We start from the raw sequence: 19685 nt of genomic DNA on the forward strand, positions 1-19685 counted from the left end.
GAAAGGCAGACACCTCTTTCTGCAGAGTTTTCCAAGTCCTGGGTGCATGAAACAGTGGTTTGGAGCCATCCTATCTGATTAAAATGAACATTATTGCTTGAAGAATGCTTAAAGAACCTAAAATTACTGGTAGTACCATTTGCTGAGACGCGGTGGGAAGTTTTCCTTCATTGCTGGTACATGGTGCTTCAAACCATTGTGTACCACTGTCCGTTTGCTTGCTAGTTTTGCACTTTCATCATTTATTATTCCTCTTCGAGGCTTAGCAACAGTCCTACTTGCACAGTTCATGTGAAGCCATTGCTATTAAACAGGAAAAAGAGCTAAGCATTGCCCATTCAGTTCCCAGTGTAGCAAAGGAAGACCCCAAAATCTTTTTTCTTTAAGTTAGACATGAATGGTCTGAGCAGCACATGTCTGTGTAGATCACAGACCATGCAAGAAAACAGCCCTAATACCACCTGATTGTCCAAACCTGGAAGGCACAGTCCAACTTCACTGTGCTTTGAAGATACCTTCTGTCCCCTATGGGTCAGAAAGGCTCTCTTTATAAAGGGAATATTGGTATTTTTAGCAGCACATGGGAAGTCAATCACACGTGGAAAGCTGGAAGCAGATCCAGTAATGTTACATACACTCAGTTGAGGGTGTGCTTTTAGCCTAGATCTCCAGCACAGCTGTCCTGAAGCTCAAGCAGGACACAGAGTGGCACTGGAGGATGGTTTTGCTCAGCTGTTTAGATTTGTTAAGCACTGCTGAGTTATCTCACAGGCAAGGCCATCTCCTGGACCAGGAGACAACAGCACCTCACCACCTGGGAGTTTAACCGGCAGTGGGCTGTGTTGCATCCTAATGTGAGTGATCTAGGAGCCATAGAGCTGCCCAAAAAGTGTTTCTTTGGCTCCACACAGTGGCTTGAGTCTGTACAGCTGCCACAGGTCCAACTTCTCTGGTTTTACAAGAGTCAGGGTTAAAGGAAACCAGAGTCAGTTCAAAGCAATGGTTTTCACTCACAGTTTTGGTTTGTGAACTCTTCTGCTCTAGCTATTTTCCAGCAGATGCAGAAGCTTGAGCTGGGTTGAAAATCTGTCATATAATTGCTTTTCTTAGCTATCTCTTATGTGCCCCATAGATGATCCTCAGAGACCACACTGGAATCTGCTTGCAGCTGAGAGCCTCTGCTGGACAACAATCAAGACCAACTGCGCGTAAGACTCTTGCGTGGCTGCTCTGCTCAGTCAGAGCTGACAGAGTTTTCTTAGAGTCTCTGTGGTGCAATGAGGGTTGAGACTGAGCCAAAAAAAAATGAGATGAACATAAGGGAACAATGCCAGAAAGAAACTGAACCAGCAAGGATTCGATTAAGCAGGGGTAGAGGGACCTGGGCCATGCAGGGAAGATGTATATTTGCCAGCCAGGCTTGTTAGACTGGTCCCAAACATATAGGGACCATGCTGTCCCATGTGTTTTAATGACAGGACAAGGATATATTGGTGCAATACAGAATTTCTCTTGTTATCTGGGAAGTTGGCTGTCCCAGCAGCCATCTGAACAGCCCCTGCCCACCAAGTCCTCTGCAGCCATGTAAGTCAACTGCTTCCACTTCCAGCCCAGCAGCAGATGTGGATGGGAGTCCACAGTTTGAGGGAAGGAAGTTCTTTTGAGCACTACGCCAGCCAATTCCTTCATTTTCTACATACTCATACAATATGCCCATTTTCTTTAAAGAAAGAGATGATTTCCATTTGACTGTGACATCATGTAATACTCAAGCAAAAGTAGCAGTTCCACCAATAGTTACCCACTTCTGTCTCCCTAAAACCAGGCAATTTCAGAAGGAAAATGAAATCTGATTTCTTCTTAATCTCCCTGCACACCTGTAGCTCTTCAAAGAAGTCACCAACTCAAATTTTGCAAGTGAGTGGTTTCAGCTGTTGCTGCAGCAGCTCATTCCAGCTCCTGATAAGAAGCATCCAGCTGCCATTCACAGCATGGAGCTTCAGGCAGGATGGGTTTCTCTTTTCCTGTGCCCACACTCAGCAATTGTGAGTAACCCAGAACTGCTCTGCTTTGCATCATCCCTCCTCTCTCCTGCTCTTCTGTCCTTTCTCTGTACATGGATACTGGGGAACAAATGGCTAACAGCTCACGAAGGGAGGAGCGGGCCCATGCACCTTCTGGGCTCCTGTTCTCCTTCCTAGGAACTGCCCCCTCCTCATTAGGATGAGGGTGGTTTCCCAGGGGAAGAGGCTTGCAGTAGCAGTAGTGATGTTTCATGAGGAAGGGAATTGCTTTCCTGTCTGAGGCTGGGATCTGGAGAGGTACTGAGCTTTCCCCAACATCACAAGCAGGCTCCAGCCCTGGCCAGTTCAGTGTGAGGTGTCAGAAAGACCTGGGTCATCCTGCAAAATCCAGCTATCCTTCCCAGCTTCCTTCCCAGTGCTGAACCATCATTCTGGATCAGCCCAACTCATGTTGTGGAGCTTCACACATAGGGTGCAGGAATTACCTCTGCAGGATGTCATCTTCCTCCTCCTCAGGCACCAACAATTTCACGGCTTTTATGAAACAACTAAGCAGTATCAGAGCTAATTTTAGATGTGTTTCCCAACAGGAAAACTGCCAGGCTTGTTGTAGCAACCCTTCCCTCCCCAAACACCCAGATAAAATATTGCAACCTCTAAAACAATAATCTTAGAGACAAACATTTAGGAACTTTCATAGCTCCCAATGGTCTTCCTATTGATAGTCACTCCATTTTCACAGTAATAGGGTGGGTAGGAACCCATTCATCTAGAATATGAGAAGACAAGCTCTCAGAATGAAACCACTCTGGTTTTGTGCTGCAGGGTCTACAGTACAGTGAAGCAGATTTAATCCTCATCAGCCAAGTGATGCAGTACAGGAGAGTCCTCTTATTTCTCTCTAATGCACTATATCAGAAACTTATCTGAAACTGCTGGGTAATCTGCAGTTATTTTCTTCTAAAGATTTCTCCATCTACAGAACAGTCCTGACTGCATGGAATTTTCAGTCTCTTCTTTGAAATTCAGGTGATGCATTTTTCTGGTTTAATTGGTTCTTCTTTATTCCCCTTCATCCTCTTGCTATCATCAAGGGGAGAGGGAAAGGAAAGCAAGAAGTGCCGAGCAAAAATATGCAAATCCCAAAGGCAACAAAAGTCAGAATAACTGTTATAACTATTAACCCTAGGGGTTAATGCCACTTCAGCAGCAGTATTTGAGTCATGGGGAACCTTAAAACTTTTTCCTTCTATAATGCACCTGTCAGCTGTTGCTGTAGTCAACTACAGTCATCATCATCTCCTTTAAATCCTCTAGATGGTGCTTGTGTATCACATTCTACACAAAATAAATCATGCTGCTGCTAATCAAGCTTGGAAAATGCATTCAAAGTGCTGTGACAAATCACTAGACTCAAATAGTTGTGGTGGACACACTGGGTGGCCAACTGGTCCGAGCCTCCCCCAGAGAAAAGGGTTGTCCTCAGCCTCTTTCCAAACATAAAAACTGAAATTCATTATTAAAATCTGATTGTATTATAGAATGGTTTGTGTTGGAAGGGACCCTAAATATCATCTTGTTCCAACTCCCCTATCATGGGCAGGGGCACCTTTCACTAGAACAGCATGCCCAAAGGCTCATCCAACCTGGCCTTGAACACTTCAGGGATGAGACATCCACAGCTTCTCTGGGAAACTTGTTCCAGAGCATCACCATCCTTACAATGAAGAATTTCTACTTAATGTTTCATCTGAACCTCCCCTCTGTCAGTCTGAAGATACATTCCTGTTTGTCTTACCACTACAAAGCCTGTAAAAATTCCCTCTCCAGCTCTCAGGTAGCTCCTTTTAGGAACTGGAAGGTGCTCCAAGATCTTCCTGGAGCCTTTTTTTCTCCAGACTGAAAACCCCCTGTTGTCTCAGGCTGTCTCCAGAGGGGAGGTGATCCTATCTGCCATCTGTCTTTCCCTGTTACATTCTGGTGATGCACTCTGCTGAAGCCTGCTCACCTCTACTTTTCAGGAAAGGAAACAAAATCTCAATTTCAATGGGGGCCAGTTTTGGCAAGCTTTGGTCCATGTCACTGCACTTCATGGCATCCCATGCCTTCTGATAGATTTCACTTTGGTGAAGATTTTTTTTTTCGGTATCCATACCATGTCACTCATATCTTCCCCTCAATGTTCTGTCTTCCTCCTTGATTTTTCCCCCTGATTTTACAGCAAGTGTGAGGTTAGTTTTGGTTTGTTTTGGTCCTTTTCACTGCTCCTCATTTCCTCCCAGACCACTTTCTTGTAGTCAATAAATGTCCCAATTTTTTTCTTTTTTTTTTTTTCCTCAATTGCATTTCACTTGATCATGTCTACTTTCCTGAGTGTAAGTCCTTCTTTTTTGTTTCCAAGATTTTGTGATTTATACAGATAGCTCCATCTTGGTTTAAGTCCTGTCACAAAAGCCCCTGGGATGGTTATTGACTTCACTCATTCACCAGCCCTGTGGTGAATCCAGTAGAGCCACCAAATAACAGTCTAAAAGTTCAATGCTTGTCCAAATGGATGTATCCCAAGCACTTTCCCCAGTCTCTATGGCAGTGAACAGGCTGACTTTTCTCCTCTACCCCACGGAGCTCAGTTTTTGTAAGTCTCTGGAGAATGGGTCTTCTCTGCAAAGGTTGCTGGGCTTTCCACTTTCTTCATTTGGGAGGGAAAGATGGTGTCCAGGGAAGGGGGGAAGGGAGTACAACCACCAAGTGACACAGCATGAATTTCTGCTATCATTATAAATCTTTATTAACTGGTCCTGTGAAAAATGAGGAAGATGCTAAAGATTTGCTGTTCTCTCCTCCTCTTAAGTTTGCTCAGTGAACAACAGAGTGCCAATCCTGGACTCAAAGTGAGGATCACCCAGAAGGAGCTGGAGTATGGTATGTGTGATGTTTTCATCAGCAGCTGCCAGTGGCATTGCCTTGAATACAGATATGACAAAGGAAAGAGGGCAGAGGGAGTAAACGACCCCATAGCAGGCTATAAAGAAAAGTTTAAGAGCACAATAGAGCAAAGTCAGTAAGCTGTTTGACAGCATTGTAGATCATATCAAGGTTCATGTGACCTCAGATATTGAATCAGTTAGTTCAGCTCTTGCCATGACTAGGAGTGAGACCTGAAATAGCACTGCCATGTCTCAAGTGAGATACCACCTTCTTGCGATTCTGTGTCCATCACATTTCCTAAGTCAGAAACACAACTCTAAACTCCCAGGCACTATCAAAGGCGACTGAACTGATCATTGTTTTCCTGTGCCCAAGGAGGCTGGGCTGGAAATCCTGCAGCAGAATATGGAGAAGGAGCATTTCCCTGATTTGACTGGCCATGAGAAATTTGGGCTTGGTAATGTCAAATACAACATCTCATGGTAAGTATTCTCTCTGAGGCCAATTGTGTTTGACTGAAATTTGAATCTTGTTTTGTGTTCATTTTGACTTATTAAATCCATTTTTTAAAAATCTTTTCTCTCCCTTTTCTCTCTTATGCTCTAGGATACATGTTACTGTTGTTGAATTACCCAGTGCTTCCATCTCCCTCCTACCAGGGTCTGGGATAAAACTGGTGATTGGAAATGCTTTTACAACATGAATAAGAACTGGGACATAAGGACCTGGATGTTGTATGTACAGCTTTGCACATTCTGGGATTTTTTTCTTGATGGATAATACAAAAATGCAAATTTTAGTTTATTCTTGTGACTCCTTCATTGTAAAGGTGCTCTTAATCAGCTGGCAGCAGTAACCCAGGAGCACAGACGGGTGCTTCTGACAGGTCTGCTGGTGGGGGACAGCCCCTGCCCCCTCAGACATCAGCACTGCTAAAGAGCCCATGGCTGAGAAGCAGTGCTGCAAATAGCACAGGACTGCTGCTCTAGCTGAATGCTGTCATTGTCCAGCCTGCCAGCTAATGGCATATTTAGAAAAACTGTAGTGTGTTGGATCACAGTTCAGTATAATAAACCCTCATAGTGAAGTCACACTATTAGAAACCCTCTGTTATGCCACCAAGAGATACAGTTCAAAAGCTGATGGAAAATGGATGAGCAAATGGCAGTATTCTTAGAGCAGTCTCCATACCTTCCTAGTCCCAGGCTGTTTCAGAGGAAAGAAATCCCTCTTCTCCTTCCCACACCCCTCATTACCTATATTGCTAAACTGACCGAATTACATCAGTCTCTGATCTGCACTTCTGCCAGGGACAGCAGGGCTGCATGCGGGGAGAAGGGACCTGGGAGCTGAGGGGGTGACACAGCAGGAGTCACAGTGCCCTCACTGGCAAGCACTAGACACAGGCAAGCAAAGCAGAGTAGTGGCAGTGACCAGGACTAGCCATGGGTCCACATCACCAGGCAATTCCATAGTGAAGAGGTGGCTTTTTTCAGTTCTTATTTATTATCACCTGATGCAGCAAAGACAGTGGAAGAGGCACAGTGCACATCTCAAAGGTGTTTGTTACTGCAATCTTTTCAACAGCCCTGGATAATGCAGCCCCTACCTCAATAGCCCTCACCCAGCTGCCAGACAACTTCTGGTGACGTAGATACCAAGCTGAATGGGAAAACTGGGTAAGTGGAAGAGGTCTGTATAAACACCCTCACAAAATAACTATCAATGAATGGCACAGGGACAACTTCACAAATTAGGGTGCGCAGAATTGCTTTTAGGCATCGTAAGACACCACAGGTGAGAACTGGGGCCCCAATACAGCATTAAATGGCCAACATTGATATTTGTCCTTGTATTTACACACAGTAGAAGATAAAGACTGAATCAAACAATCCCTTGTGCTTCTTCAGCACCCACTTCTTCTAACTTCTGCTCTAGTCTTCAACTCTAGGTAGAAGTTACAAGGTTGTACTATGCTTCACTCCTCCTACTCACAGTGCTATCGAAATTGAACAGAACCAGACTGTCTGTTAAGCCTCTGGATACAGCCCATGAAACAGTATCTCATTATTTTCTTGTATTTCTCTCAGAGTTTGGTGGTTTTTTGTTTGGTTTTTTGTTTGTTTGTTTTTGTTTTTGTTTTTTTTGGTCGGTCAGTTGTTTGTTTATTTTTGCTTGTTTTGGAAGTTCCTAATGCAGAGACTATTTTGTACACATAAGATTGTGGTCCTATGAAGAAATCAATTTTTCATAAATATTATTTAACCCAGGCTGAGATACATAGTGCTGAAATTATAATCTTTTAAATGGTGGCTCTCTGACAGTTTTTACATTTCAAAAAGCTCCCATGTGTACTAGAATATCACACTAAGAGGCCATTAAATTCATGTTATGCAGAAATATCTGATCTCCTCTTAATGACCATAGTACTTGACCCATTGATTGCCTTCTTCCTTCCCTCTAGCTTCCTGCATAACTTCTTTATCAAGTATCTGAAGAAACCCATTCACAGGAGCTTGGTCACTAATGTAAGCCTTTCACATTGTGTAGGGGAGGGCTGTAAGGAGGATAGCATTCACAAGTCAGTGCTGTGAACTTGGCAAAGGAAGAATTAGAAAAATAATCCTGTAATAGTCCTATTCTCGTTTGATCATTTCGTCATCATTTTGCCAGCCAGAAATTATTCCAGATAAAGTGACAGGTTCATAGTCAAGATACTGACACAGCTACATTCAACCAAGGCAGCAGTAGGGATGGAAAATGCAGTTATTTTTCCATTCCAATGCAGAATAAGTCTCTGCCTGTGTACCTACAAGGCATCCTGGGGCTTGGGTCATTTTTATGCTTGGCAGAAAAAACATCTACTGAGCAACACCGAGAGAAATTATATCTACTGATAGTATGACATTTCAGCTTCATTGTAGCAAAGGGGTGAGTAGTTCTGATGACAGCCTCCCAGGGCCACTGACAGGAAACAGAGCTTGAGATGGCTGTCATTCTGTCTAGGGATTTACAGTTGGACACGCTGATTTTAAGGGTCTTTTCCAACCTAAATGACTCCACGATTCTGAGATCTCTCCTGCGACACCAGTATAAGATTTGTCCTTGCACTATTTAAGGCTGTGGTTTCGTCACCCCCACCAGGCTGCCTCTGGAAACTTCCCTCTTTTTTGCAGCTCTGGCATACATCAGGCTTACATTGCACCAAGCAGGAACACTGGGGATCCAGTTAGCTGAAGAGAAGCCAGATTAGGTGTTTTGATAAACAAATGCTGCAATCTGTGTCATGCAGCAGAAAGATCTGCTAGCACACATGTAAGAGGTGCTTATACAGCCATGCTAATCAGGCCATAAGTTGAGTGTGCTTTTATTGTAGTCATGTCCCAACATCAGAGCTGGGATCCAGATGATAGATGGGGACCTCTGATCACTGAATGGTGAGTCATTAGTGATACCTTTTCCTTCTGTATTCTCTCTTCCGATCAGTGGAATTCTGTTGCTTCCTTAATGGTAGCCACTTAGCAATGTCTCCAGGAGTGATATCAGTCCATCTGCTCCCTTGCATACAGAACCACAGTTAAATAAAGGCTGGGCTACTCAAGCAAGAAATATGTGTTTCTAAGAGCCAAGGACTTGGTAGCAATTCTCAACTTGCAAGTGTGGCAATGTGCACTTCTGTTGTGAGAAATGCCACTTAGAGGCCACACAGTACTGATGCTGAGGCAGTTTTCCCATACCACGCTCCTGCACACACAGCACTTTACAAGCTGAAGCCTGTAGTCCTAACCTGCCTGGAAATTAAGTTTTACTTGCCTATTTGTCAGACTTGCCAGAGACAAAATGAAAAAGCTCCTTTGCAAACACCTTTTCACTTGAACCGCTTTGGGTTAGATTTGCAGGCATTTAAGACACCCCAAGTGTTGGTCAGATACCATGTGCAAAACACAGGTATCTAAGCAGATCAGGCACCCTCCTTCTGGGAAAGTACTTGCAAGTTACAGGTACTTGGGATGCTCTTAAAACTGTTGACAAGAAATCCCAACACCTCCTTATGCCCTGAGGCAATGATCTGGCCATCTCCTTTTTTGGGTTAGACCAAACTTACTTTCCACAATGAGAAAACAACAGACAAACTAGAGAAGGTGCTTTACAGAAAGTCCTAGTAGAAATATCAAATCTTAGGTCAGAATGCATGTTAGGAGGTCCCTGGCTGTGTTTTTCCCTACTTTCTGGAACAATTAGTGACATTCTCTTTCAGAAACTGACTTAGTTTTAAGTATACATAAAATTATTTCTGTGGGTTTTGTAATATTCTGTAACTTATCTACCACCCTTACAGCTGTAAAGCAGATTGATGATTTGGCTGAAGTAGACTACTCCTTAAGTGGCTTGCCAGCAGTATTCCAGCCATTCATTGACCTGGACTTAAAGGTACTTGCCTGTAGTGCTGTTTGCCTACATTGCTGTGGGGTCCATTATTCTATGACATGACCATGATTGTTACTCTGAACGTAGAGGCTCACTATCTTGGAAGACAGACATTTCAAAGCATTATTGCATTTGTTACAGTAATAATTTGTAACAATGCTGTTGGGAAATGAATTACTTAAAAGCCATATCCTTTTCTTTAAACTGCTGTTGAGTTGGTTGTAAAAAATAGAAAACAGTTAAAGTTGGCTAAGAAAGAAAAGGGAAGGGAAAGAAAAAAGTTATTAAACCTCATCTTTCTCTCACTGTTGATTAATAGCTGGGACTTCATTGTTTAGTCAGTCAGAGTAATATTTCTATACATGCAACTAACTAGATCTGTCTGCTGTCAGATGAGAGAGAAGAAAGAGCAAGACTATCAGAGCAAGTATTAAGCCCCTAGCTTCTTCAATGGGAAGGCAGAATACCCTTTCAAAAGCATGGGAGCCCAAGGAATGCTGCTGAGTCTGAGGACTTGAAACTTTATTTCAAATTAAGAAAGAAAATCTCTTTATGTACTGAAACTAAAATCTGACTAGTTCCTGATTCTAAAATGACTTCACTGTCATTCTGTATAAGGTGATTCGATTGAGGGTAGTTGTCATTATTACAGTATCTGAGATCCTTAATTAAGTTTAAGCTGCCTTCTGCTTGGTGCTCTACAAAGGTCGAATAAAAAGATAGTCTTGTCACAAAGATCCTATAAATTAAGTAGTAAAAAAGGGACAACAGGGAAATAAGAGAGGTGAAAACAAAAAGGAACAAAAAGTTAGTATCTGCTTGTGTGGTAGACACTGGTCTTAGCACACCAGCTCTGCAGCTGCTGTCAAACTCTTCTGAGTATTGCAGCAGCTAGATTTTAAGCAGGGACTTGAGTCAGACAAAAGATGTAAAATCATGGCTGTTCCAAGAGCTACTGTCCAATATAAGTGGGGAAATATACGAAGACTGGTAAATCCAGCAAGTGAGGATTGAATGGAGAGGTCACCAACTGTGATTCAGCACTTTGTAAGCATTTTGATAGTCCTTAAAAGGCAACAGGAACATTAGAGCTAGATGAGAAAATAAAGACAGACAAAATACATTTGAGATTAAACATAAACAGAACTAATAAAATGGACATAAAAAACTTTAACCTTTAAATGTCTTCATCGCTTTCTGTCAGTTTTACTTTTTCATTTCATCTGGATGCATTTGGAAGTATTAGATCTGCAAGGCTTGGCCAATATAATGGGTCATGCAGAAGACAACATAGGCATTTTAGGTCTGTCTGACACAACTTTCCTCTCTCATAAGCCTTTTGTCTGCACAAGTTATCAACTTGATTCTGGGCAGAATACAGTGCTGATTTTGACCAAGAAAGACCTCTGGTTTTACAGATCAATTTTGTAATTGAGGCCATTGGTTAGTTCTTAAGCAGCAGTTCTCAGATTTAAATTCCTGGAGATAAGAAACGGAGAAAGTAAGGCTTTTCAAAAAGGAGGACCACTAGTCATGTTCTTCATGCAATATTTAGACCCTTAATTTAGAGGGTGATCTGAGGTGCCAGACTGTCCTCAGTAGGTGACCAGTATCACAAAAGACAGATCTTGAGCCTCATCTGTGAAGATGTCCAAATGCTGGAACTTGCCTTCGCCACTTGTTTGACAGCACCAAGCCTTCATACACTACTACAAAGCCTACATACTCATGTATATACCAAATGAATAGCTGGGGCAAAGTCAAGGAAAGTAGCATTCATTGTCTGCAGTCATGGTAAAGTTATATTTTGACTCTGTTTTTCTTTATCTCTGACAATAACTTTAAGGGAATAGTCTTCCCAGCTGGAAACTATACTGACTCTCCCTACGTGGCAGCTTCCTTCACAATCCCAGACCAAAGTGACTCCATGCTGTACCTTGCCTTCTCTGAGTATTTCTTTCAGACCTCCTCATTTGCTTACTACACCACCGGGGCTGTCAACAGGACCATTGCAGAGGAGGTGAGCAGGACACAGAGGAATGGGGTCAGAGTGGCTCAGTTAGGGCTTTGACCTGCCAGATGTCAGTATGTGGCCATAGAAAGCTCTCAGTTGGTCTGTAGAGTCCTGAGACGGTAGATTATAAACACCAGGGTATTGTTATTCTTTCCCTTACGCTCTGTATAGATGCCTCAGGCCACAGCCAGGCATGCCAAGTTCCACTGAGCCAAGAACCAAATACTGCCAACGTTGTTACAAAAGACAAGGGGTTTGTAGACCTGAGGCACAGACTTCTCTAACAGGGACAAGGGATCAACTCTGGAGAATTTTGCAGCCTCAGTGGCTGTTTTCTGAGGGATCGTCTTAGAATGAAAGTACTACAGGGGCTTCGTAAGAACAGCATCTGTGGCTTGGAGACTGCAGCCTGAACTATAATGACGTTAAGCATTTGCTTTCTGAGGGATTATTTTTGGCATGTATTATTGGGAAGTATAAGTGTACTGAATCTCTTAGGAATATTTCTGAGAGGCAAAAAATTAAAGATTCATTGAAATGACTGTAATAATGCATTTAGAGAAAAGCTTACCATGAAGGTCAAATCTGGTAACTCATTTGTTTTCTCTTTTATTTTTTCCTTCAGACTTGCAGCTATTTTAATATAAACACAGAGATATTTAGCAGTATCATCCCTGAGGTGAGTATCATTACTTTCACAAAGTCTCAGAGAAGCCACCCAGTGTGGGTGTCAAGACACCTCACTCCTGGTGTATCCCAAAGGCTTATATGGCCAGCGGGGCTCCTGCACTGGGGAAGTGGGCCCATGTGCACCTTGTAACAGCAGAGCAGATGGGCCTTGTCACTTCCCACCCCATGATGAGTTGAATGACTTGCACTGTTACCGAACATAATCTTGGCCCATAACCTTGCACATCAATCTTTTCTCTGGGCACCGTGCCCAAGCCACAGCTGTTCCTACCTAAAACCAGCTCTATGCAGGAAACAGCTTCCAGTCATGAGTCGTGCTTTGAGAGACATCTAAGAGAAATCTCAGCTCAGAAAAATTGCCTTTCTCCTCCCCAAGACTGCATAATTCTCTTTACTTTGCTGCTGGCCTGTGACTGTTGAGCAGAAAACCTAGGAAGGGACCATGTGCAGGAACATGAGGTAACAGATGGACAGGAAACATTACATCCTATGGAGCAGACAAGGCAGATGCACAGGATTTCCATTTATTTTAGGAGAAGGTGATAAATATAACAGGACAGAGAATATGAGCATGCATGGCTTCCACCAGCCATCTGAGACAGGATGAGAAACCAAAAATGAACAGAAGAACCCCTAGGCTATAATGCCGAGGATGGGTGAAATCAGACTGATAGTTCAAAGTACTTCACATTCTTGTTTGTTTCCCAGATGTTATTAAGTTTCTTCTAGAGAAATATAAGAATTTTCCAAGGGTAGTCATGTATGATGTTCTCCATAAAATGCCATGAGCATTAATGTGAATATTCCACCCCCTCTGTTTCGAATATTGAACTTTGTTATATACTTTTTATATTTGTATATTCACTCTTCAGGTGACAAACAGAGTGAGGCTCCTCTGAGGACAGTTCAGAGGAGGAACCCATCTCCTGAGATGGGTGAATTTCAAAGTGAATGACTCCTGAGCTCTTTTATTGTGTGTTTTTTTTTTTTTATTACCACGTTTGGAGTCCATTTATATCCTCTGTTCATTTAATTTCAAGCATTTAATTACTCTTGAAATAATATGGAAAAATTTGTATTCCTCAAATGGAAGGAACTTTTCACTGCATTCCTGAGTGGCCAATACTGTTAATTTAGCACCACAGGAAACCTTTATTTCCTGCTTACCTGAAAGAATCTTATGTTAGCAGCTATCCTTAACCTCATCATAAGGAAATGCTTCAAAAGTGAGAAAATGCAGTATTCTGATCCATTCTATGAGAAAAATATTTTTCTTTTTTTTTTGTCCTTGAATCTTACAGGTAGCTAAATATTCAGTTGCACCCTAGCCAGTGATGTTGAAGCTAAAGTCTACTGAAATCCCTATCAACAGCTTACAGCAGGATTCCTTCATGGTAAAGATTCAGGGCTCCGTGAAGGTGTTGGTCATTCTGCCAGACTCAAACACCCGGTCTCTGTTCACACTGAACATACTAAGTGCAACAAACAAGGTGACATTTAACTCAAGGTTAAATATCTTTGTTCCTTCCTTCTTTTACAACTCTGTACAGGAAACAAAAAAAAAAAAAAAAAAAAAAAAAAGCCAAATTTCTAGTACACAAACATGCAGATTCCCCTTAGTCACAGGTATAGGCATGACCTCAACTAACTTGTCACACTATGACAATGAAATAACTCACACATGGATGCTAGATGTAAAAGAGGAAAGAAAAGAACCCAAAGAGAGATTTTATTTTCTGACTCCACTATATATAGAATATCAAAAGTGACAGTGGATTGGAGGATGAAATTGCCACCTCTCCAACCACACTGGTCAAACCAATAGTCCATCAATTCTCTCCACCCACAAAGAAGAATGCAAAACGATCATTATTTACAAGAACAGTGTGAGAAAATTCAGTAGAAATATGTAAACATCAGAAGGCATAAGAAACTTTTAGAAGCATTTTAAAACTCTCAAAAGAACAGAGCAACACTAACCTATAGGACGCTTCTATGGCAAAGAACATTTTCCTACAGAGGGACAAAAATCCCAACATATAGTGGCTCTGATTAAGCAAGATTTTGTTCTCTGGAATGACAGTTCTGCAAGTGTGAGTCATGCCTCTTGGCATCTTGTTCATGGCTTTGATTAATGACATCTCATTACCCCCATTTCAGCTCTTGTCAGTGCCATTCAAATAAACAGACATTTACTGTGTGCAGCCTTGCAATGAGAAAGCTGCATTTAACTAAAACAACTTCCATACATTACTGGAAAGATGGTATTTATGTAGTAGTGACTAATTCACAGAAAGGGTCCTGGGGTTTTTATGTCTGGTAATCCATGGTTTCTTTATTCTGCAGGCAGCCAACACCAGCATTTCTCTGAATATATTTGATCAGAAATTAATGGGCTCGTTATGTTTGAACAGGTAATCCAATCTGGGATGAAAAAGATTTTCTTTGGAAAACAATGTTAGCAATCCCAACATTAATAGTTTAGACATATGACCAGATAACTATTAATACGTTTTGCTGGTAAATTTACCTGCATTAGTTTCTCTTAATCTGGCAGCACTTGTACAGTTTAGAGGAGGCAGGAAGCTTCTCTCTAACAAGTGCAATGCCCTCAAGGGACTTCTCACCAGTGGACTGCTGCAGGGAAGTGGTCTAACTGGACTTCCCTTCTTTTCACATCTACTCTCCCCTCTGAACTAGATAAACAAAGCATGCAGTGCAGTTTTGATGACCATAAATCATCTGAGAGTTTCCCTCTTCCTTTTCTGGCTGGCAAGATGTCATGGCTTTCTAGACAACCTGTGCCACTAAAGTATGTCAGAGCAGTCCAGGGCACAATAAATAACCTGGGCTCCTACAGGTCCCCTATGCAGATATTCTTATAGCAGACATTCACCAGCTGAAGTCCTGCAACTTGGAAGGTTCAGAAAGCTGGAGACCAGAGGCTAGGCTATTTACACATCTAGAATGTCACATTTCATGGGGAAGAAGCTCTGTATGTCAGAACCTCACAACTGGGAATTGGGACTTCAATTTCATAGAAGTCCCTAAGAAAGACACAGGGTTAAGAATATGCAGAGTTCGTCAGGGCAGAGGGATGTTAGGAATTTAAGGAGAATAGTGCTGTTAGCATTTTCTGCAGTAATTTTCAAAGAGGAAAATCTAAAGTGTGCTGGAAGCTGGCCTTGAGAACTCAGGTACTGGTGCTGAGGAAACTCAGAAATCTTTTGTTGGATACAGAGTAACTTAGGGAATAACTATTTCAATTTGGAAACAGAAGCAGTAGCAACAAAGCCAGCAGCAGCAGCACCACACAATGAACAGATCCTTTCTTCCTGGTAAGACTCACATGAAACCATTATGCAGATGTACCAAAATCTTTGCAAAATACCTGACACCCTACAAGTCCTGATTAAATTACTTGTCAGTGTAGGATTTCCAGAACAGCACAGAGAGGAAAAGTACACTCAAATTGCTGGCTGCAGCCCTTCTAGCACACTCATGCATGGATGTTCAGCAATGCTCCAAGAAAACCAAATCTTTCTCTGTGTAGCAGTATGCAGTGTGTGAAAGTGCTTTAAAAAAAAATTCAGATGCTTCTTAAGGTCTGGAGCTCTACAGCAATGACTGACTGCACATGATTAGAATAACTGTGTTTATACTTTCTCAGTGACTTATCTTGTTTCACTTCTTTCCCTCAGGATCCAATTCTCCCTAGCCCACTCCAGTGTTGGCTCTTTTGAGGTAAGTGGGTAGTTGAAGCATATAGGAAATGCAAACTAAGGATATCAGTGATGTCAAGGCTAAAGAGTAAGCAGCTAAATTTTATCTGTATTTCTAAATCATTTGGCTTCATTCCCAAGTGGCTCCCCTCCTGTCTTCTGGCAGCCACCTCTCCGTTCTGGACTTAAAAGTAAACTATTTGGGGTAAGCTAGTGCTGTGCAAAAGAGATATGCTGTAGTTGCCCTGGCTGCAGTAAGCAGAGATCTCTCGAATCATCAGGGTGAAACAGAGCCGAGCTGACCTGTAGCAGCAGAGCAGAGCGCCATCCAATGGTCACGGGGATGGCTGAGGCACAGGCGCTCCGTGGGTGCTCAGCAAGGTGCTCAGAATTCTGGCAAGGAGGGACAGTCAAGATATTTCCTTCTGACGCCTGAAATAGTGCAGCTGTAACCTTGCAGGGGAAAACCCTGCCCCCACAGAGAGTCATTTCATTCTCAGTATAATCAATCCATTCCGAGTAGCTGAGGAGAAAGGATTAAAACTGGTCTAGTCCTGCTTTCCTACTGGTGATAAATTATCTCATAAATAGAGCAAATAGATTGTTTTAAATTAAAATGTTGGCCAACCATAATGAAATCCATTTGCATTTTGCATCTCACTTCCTTTGCATCATTCCAAAACCTAAAGTTCACTTGAGCTTATGACTTGTCAAGGCCAAAAGAGAACTGGAAGTTGACTAAGAGCCTACTAACTCCACCCAGGATTAGGGCACGACAGCTCTACCACCATCAGGAAATTATGGCTAACTCAGTTTTCTTGTCTGTGGCAGGTCTTGCTTCTGGAGAACATCCTATCTTACATTTTACAGACTGAAGTAATTCCATCAGCTAACGGTAAGGCTGTATTTTAAAGCATCAGCCAAAAAGCTTCCAGCAGAATGGGTTATTCTAGGAACTTCTACTGACTTGCTGATTAAGTTGTCAGCTCCCATTAACTTGGAGTGGAAAATGACAATCAGCCAGTAAGCAGTGGAAAGCAAAGATTGTAGGGGTGTAAGTGCTCCCTCTCACTGTTCTGCAAAAAGGGCAAAAATTACTAGGAAAGTAAAAATTCATCTGCCTTCATCTCAGTCTAGGTCGTCCTGATGCATCAGGGAGAAAAGCAAAATCTCTCATCTGCACACCTGCCTGAGACCACTATATGTGAAATGTATTCCTTTTTATTAAATCAGAACAGAGCTTTTGCATCTCATAAATCTTATTTGAGGCCCTGGAGGGAGATAGAGCTTCGTGTCAGCCCTCTGTACTGGGATGAACATCACCTTCTTCAGCTAATGGATACAAACGGGAACAGGTTCTAATGATGGTAGAGCTGTATTAACAATCCCTCAGGGATCATTAGGGACAAATTACTCAGTACATAATGTGTTGAACGCAAGATCCTTGGTTTGGCTACAACACTCTGCCAAGAGAGAAGCACTTGTAATTCTTTTTTCCTATTGGTAAATGAGCATCTTAGCAACCTCCCAGGCTTGCTTGTGAAGATTAAGAGGCTAATTGTTATAAATTACCTACAAGTCTCTCGATAAAGAGTGTTGTTGAAGGGCAAGTGTTTATTATCTTTCTAATACATAACTAAATCATAATTTGTCTCTTTTTAAGCTAAACTGTCAAAAGGATTCCCTCTTCCCAATCTGGCCAATGTTACCTTGACAAGACCTCACATTACAATTGTACAGGTGCGATTTTGATACTTATGAAAGATTGTCTCTATTGTTCCTTTTTCTTTTTTTTCCCAAGGCATTTATTCACCTTCTATAGTACCAGAAATTTACTGTATTTGAGCTATCTAACTAGTAAAAATGGGTTTAAAATGAGATCTCTAATAATCGTAAAATTCTATTAGAAACAAATGTATATTTCTTTGAGAGGAAAAGTTAGAACTGAATATGTAACCATGAAGTGATCAAATGTACAACTTTTTCAGCCTTGCGAGTTTCAATTCAGTGTAAAAACAGGTTTGACCTATTGTTCAAGTTTGGCCAATCACATCAAATTAGAGTTACTGTTATCTCACAGTCTTGTTGAATACTTGGAATATGAGAGGGAGGAGAATTCAGTTTTGTGCACATAGGATGCCCAGATTTTGTTAATAACTGGTGATAATGGCTGAGGCTAGTAGCCAAATGTACTTAGTGAGAGCTTTCAGAAAATATTTTTTTGCCTTCTGGTTATCCTTCTCCAAAACTAGCCCTTAATTTGAGCATACAGAATATTGCTAGGTAACCAGTCAGTACAAAGGCATTGCTGACAAATTAATGCCCAGAAAATGAGTAAGCCTTCTGCATTTCTCCACTTGTTTAACAATTTCTCAAAGTTATTTTCAGTTTTTCAGAAGTTTTTCTTTGCAGAGACTCTTAAATCTTTGTTAGGGGTTAAGCACAAAACACAACTCAGGAAATGAAATGCAAAGGTTGTTTTAAATTGTTCTTTGCCTCCCATATACCTGGTTACCTACAAACTATAATTACTCAGAGACTGCTTTCAGTGGCACCCATTGCCAACAGTCTTATAGACTAATTGTGAATGAAGGATTTTAGGTGCCCATTCTGCGGTGCCCATTCCCCCCTCACGTTCTTTAACCAGTCTCCTCATCAGTAACAAGGAATGAGAGACAACACAGAATTGCTGTGCCCTACCAAAATGAATAAGATTCCCATTTAAAGGCTAGAATTTAGGCTCTAGTTCTAGAGTTTCCACTTCCAGTCCCAGTCTGATGGCTATGGTCAATAGGAAGAAAAACAATTCTTACTTGTCATAGACAAGCTGGATGGTGCTTTGAGCTACCTGATCTAGTGGAAGGTGTTCCTGTCCATGGCAGGGGGGTTAGAACTGGATGGTCTTTAAGGTCACTTCCAACCCCACCCATTCTGTGATTCTGTGACTGTGATGAACTGCTCTCTGCAGGCTCATTGCTCTGTATGTGCTGACAGTGGGGGAAGCTTTAAGGACAAGTTTAGATTATATGGCTAATTCTTAAGTGGCACAAATTAGGTAAAAAATAATCCCACCTTGTGATGCTTGCCTAGTTGCCTCAAGGCTCAGATGAACCTTCCTGAGTAGGCTGTATGATCCCTTCTGTCACTAACATGGTACAAAGGGATAGCACCCAGGAAAAGATGGAACCCTTTTGCAAAGTTCAAAGGACAGAGTTGAATAAAACTTGTTACTTCCAAGGCTCAGCTCTTCTCAGTAGATTTTTGGACCTTAAACACCAGGATCAATTTGAAATTAAGAAACCCCAAAATAAAATGTTCATTTTAATTCATAGTATGTCCATGACTGTTCTTCTCCCTGCAGGGATATGTGTTGATTTTGACTGATCTCCACTGCAAACACTAAAGGAGAAGAGAGACCACTTGTTAAGCATGAACCTCAAATGAAGTCAATAATGTGACTCTGAAAACTAAACACTGCCCAGTTCTGCTGAAATGTTTAACTTGAGCTCTGACAACCCCCATGCTGGTTGGAGGCAAGAGGGGGTGCTAGGAATCAAAAAAAGCTGATCGAATAGTTAGCTGGTGTAATGGTGATAACAAGCAGACCCAAAGGAGAACAGGTAACACACGCTTGACATTTATTTATTTATTCTACAGTTTAACTGATGCAAAAATGTTTTTAAGATTAATGACTCTTTTGAAATACAATTTTGTCTATACACTTCCAGAAGGATGCTGCAATCTCTTAAAATTAGGAAAAGTAACTTGTCAAAATGCTGCTAGGGCAGATACAGCTGCTAATATGTTTCTAGTGTAACAAGCTTAAACACTTCCCTTCTGCACACCATGCATGAAGTAGGGAGTGAGCCCTCTCCAGAA

General features: G+C 41.8%; 1 protein-coding gene across 1 annotated transcript; it reads left to right on the top strand.

Moving 5' to 3' along the window:
• The first annotated feature begins 4831 nt into the window (after positions 1-4831).
• Positions 4832-19209, top strand: BPIFC (BPI fold containing family C). The gene is given in 17 exon segments (XM_053977850.1): positions 4832-4946; positions 5323-5434; positions 5559-5650; positions 5653-5686; positions 6475-6577; positions 6579-6631; positions 7417-7480; positions 8329-8389; positions 9292-9383; positions 11227-11400; positions 12020-12073; positions 13386-13560; positions 14435-14498; positions 15786-15828; positions 16638-16701; positions 17470-17546; positions 19168-19209. Coding segments are annotated over 17 exon segments (1419 nt in total).
• The last annotated feature ends 476 nt before the right edge of the window (positions 19210-19685 follow it).

This window comes from Vidua macroura, chromosome 5, assembly GCF_024509145.1.
Source record: "Vidua macroura isolate BioBank_ID:100142 chromosome 5, ASM2450914v1, whole genome shotgun sequence".
NCBI lineage: Eukaryota > Metazoa > Chordata > Aves > Passeriformes > Viduidae > Vidua > Vidua macroura.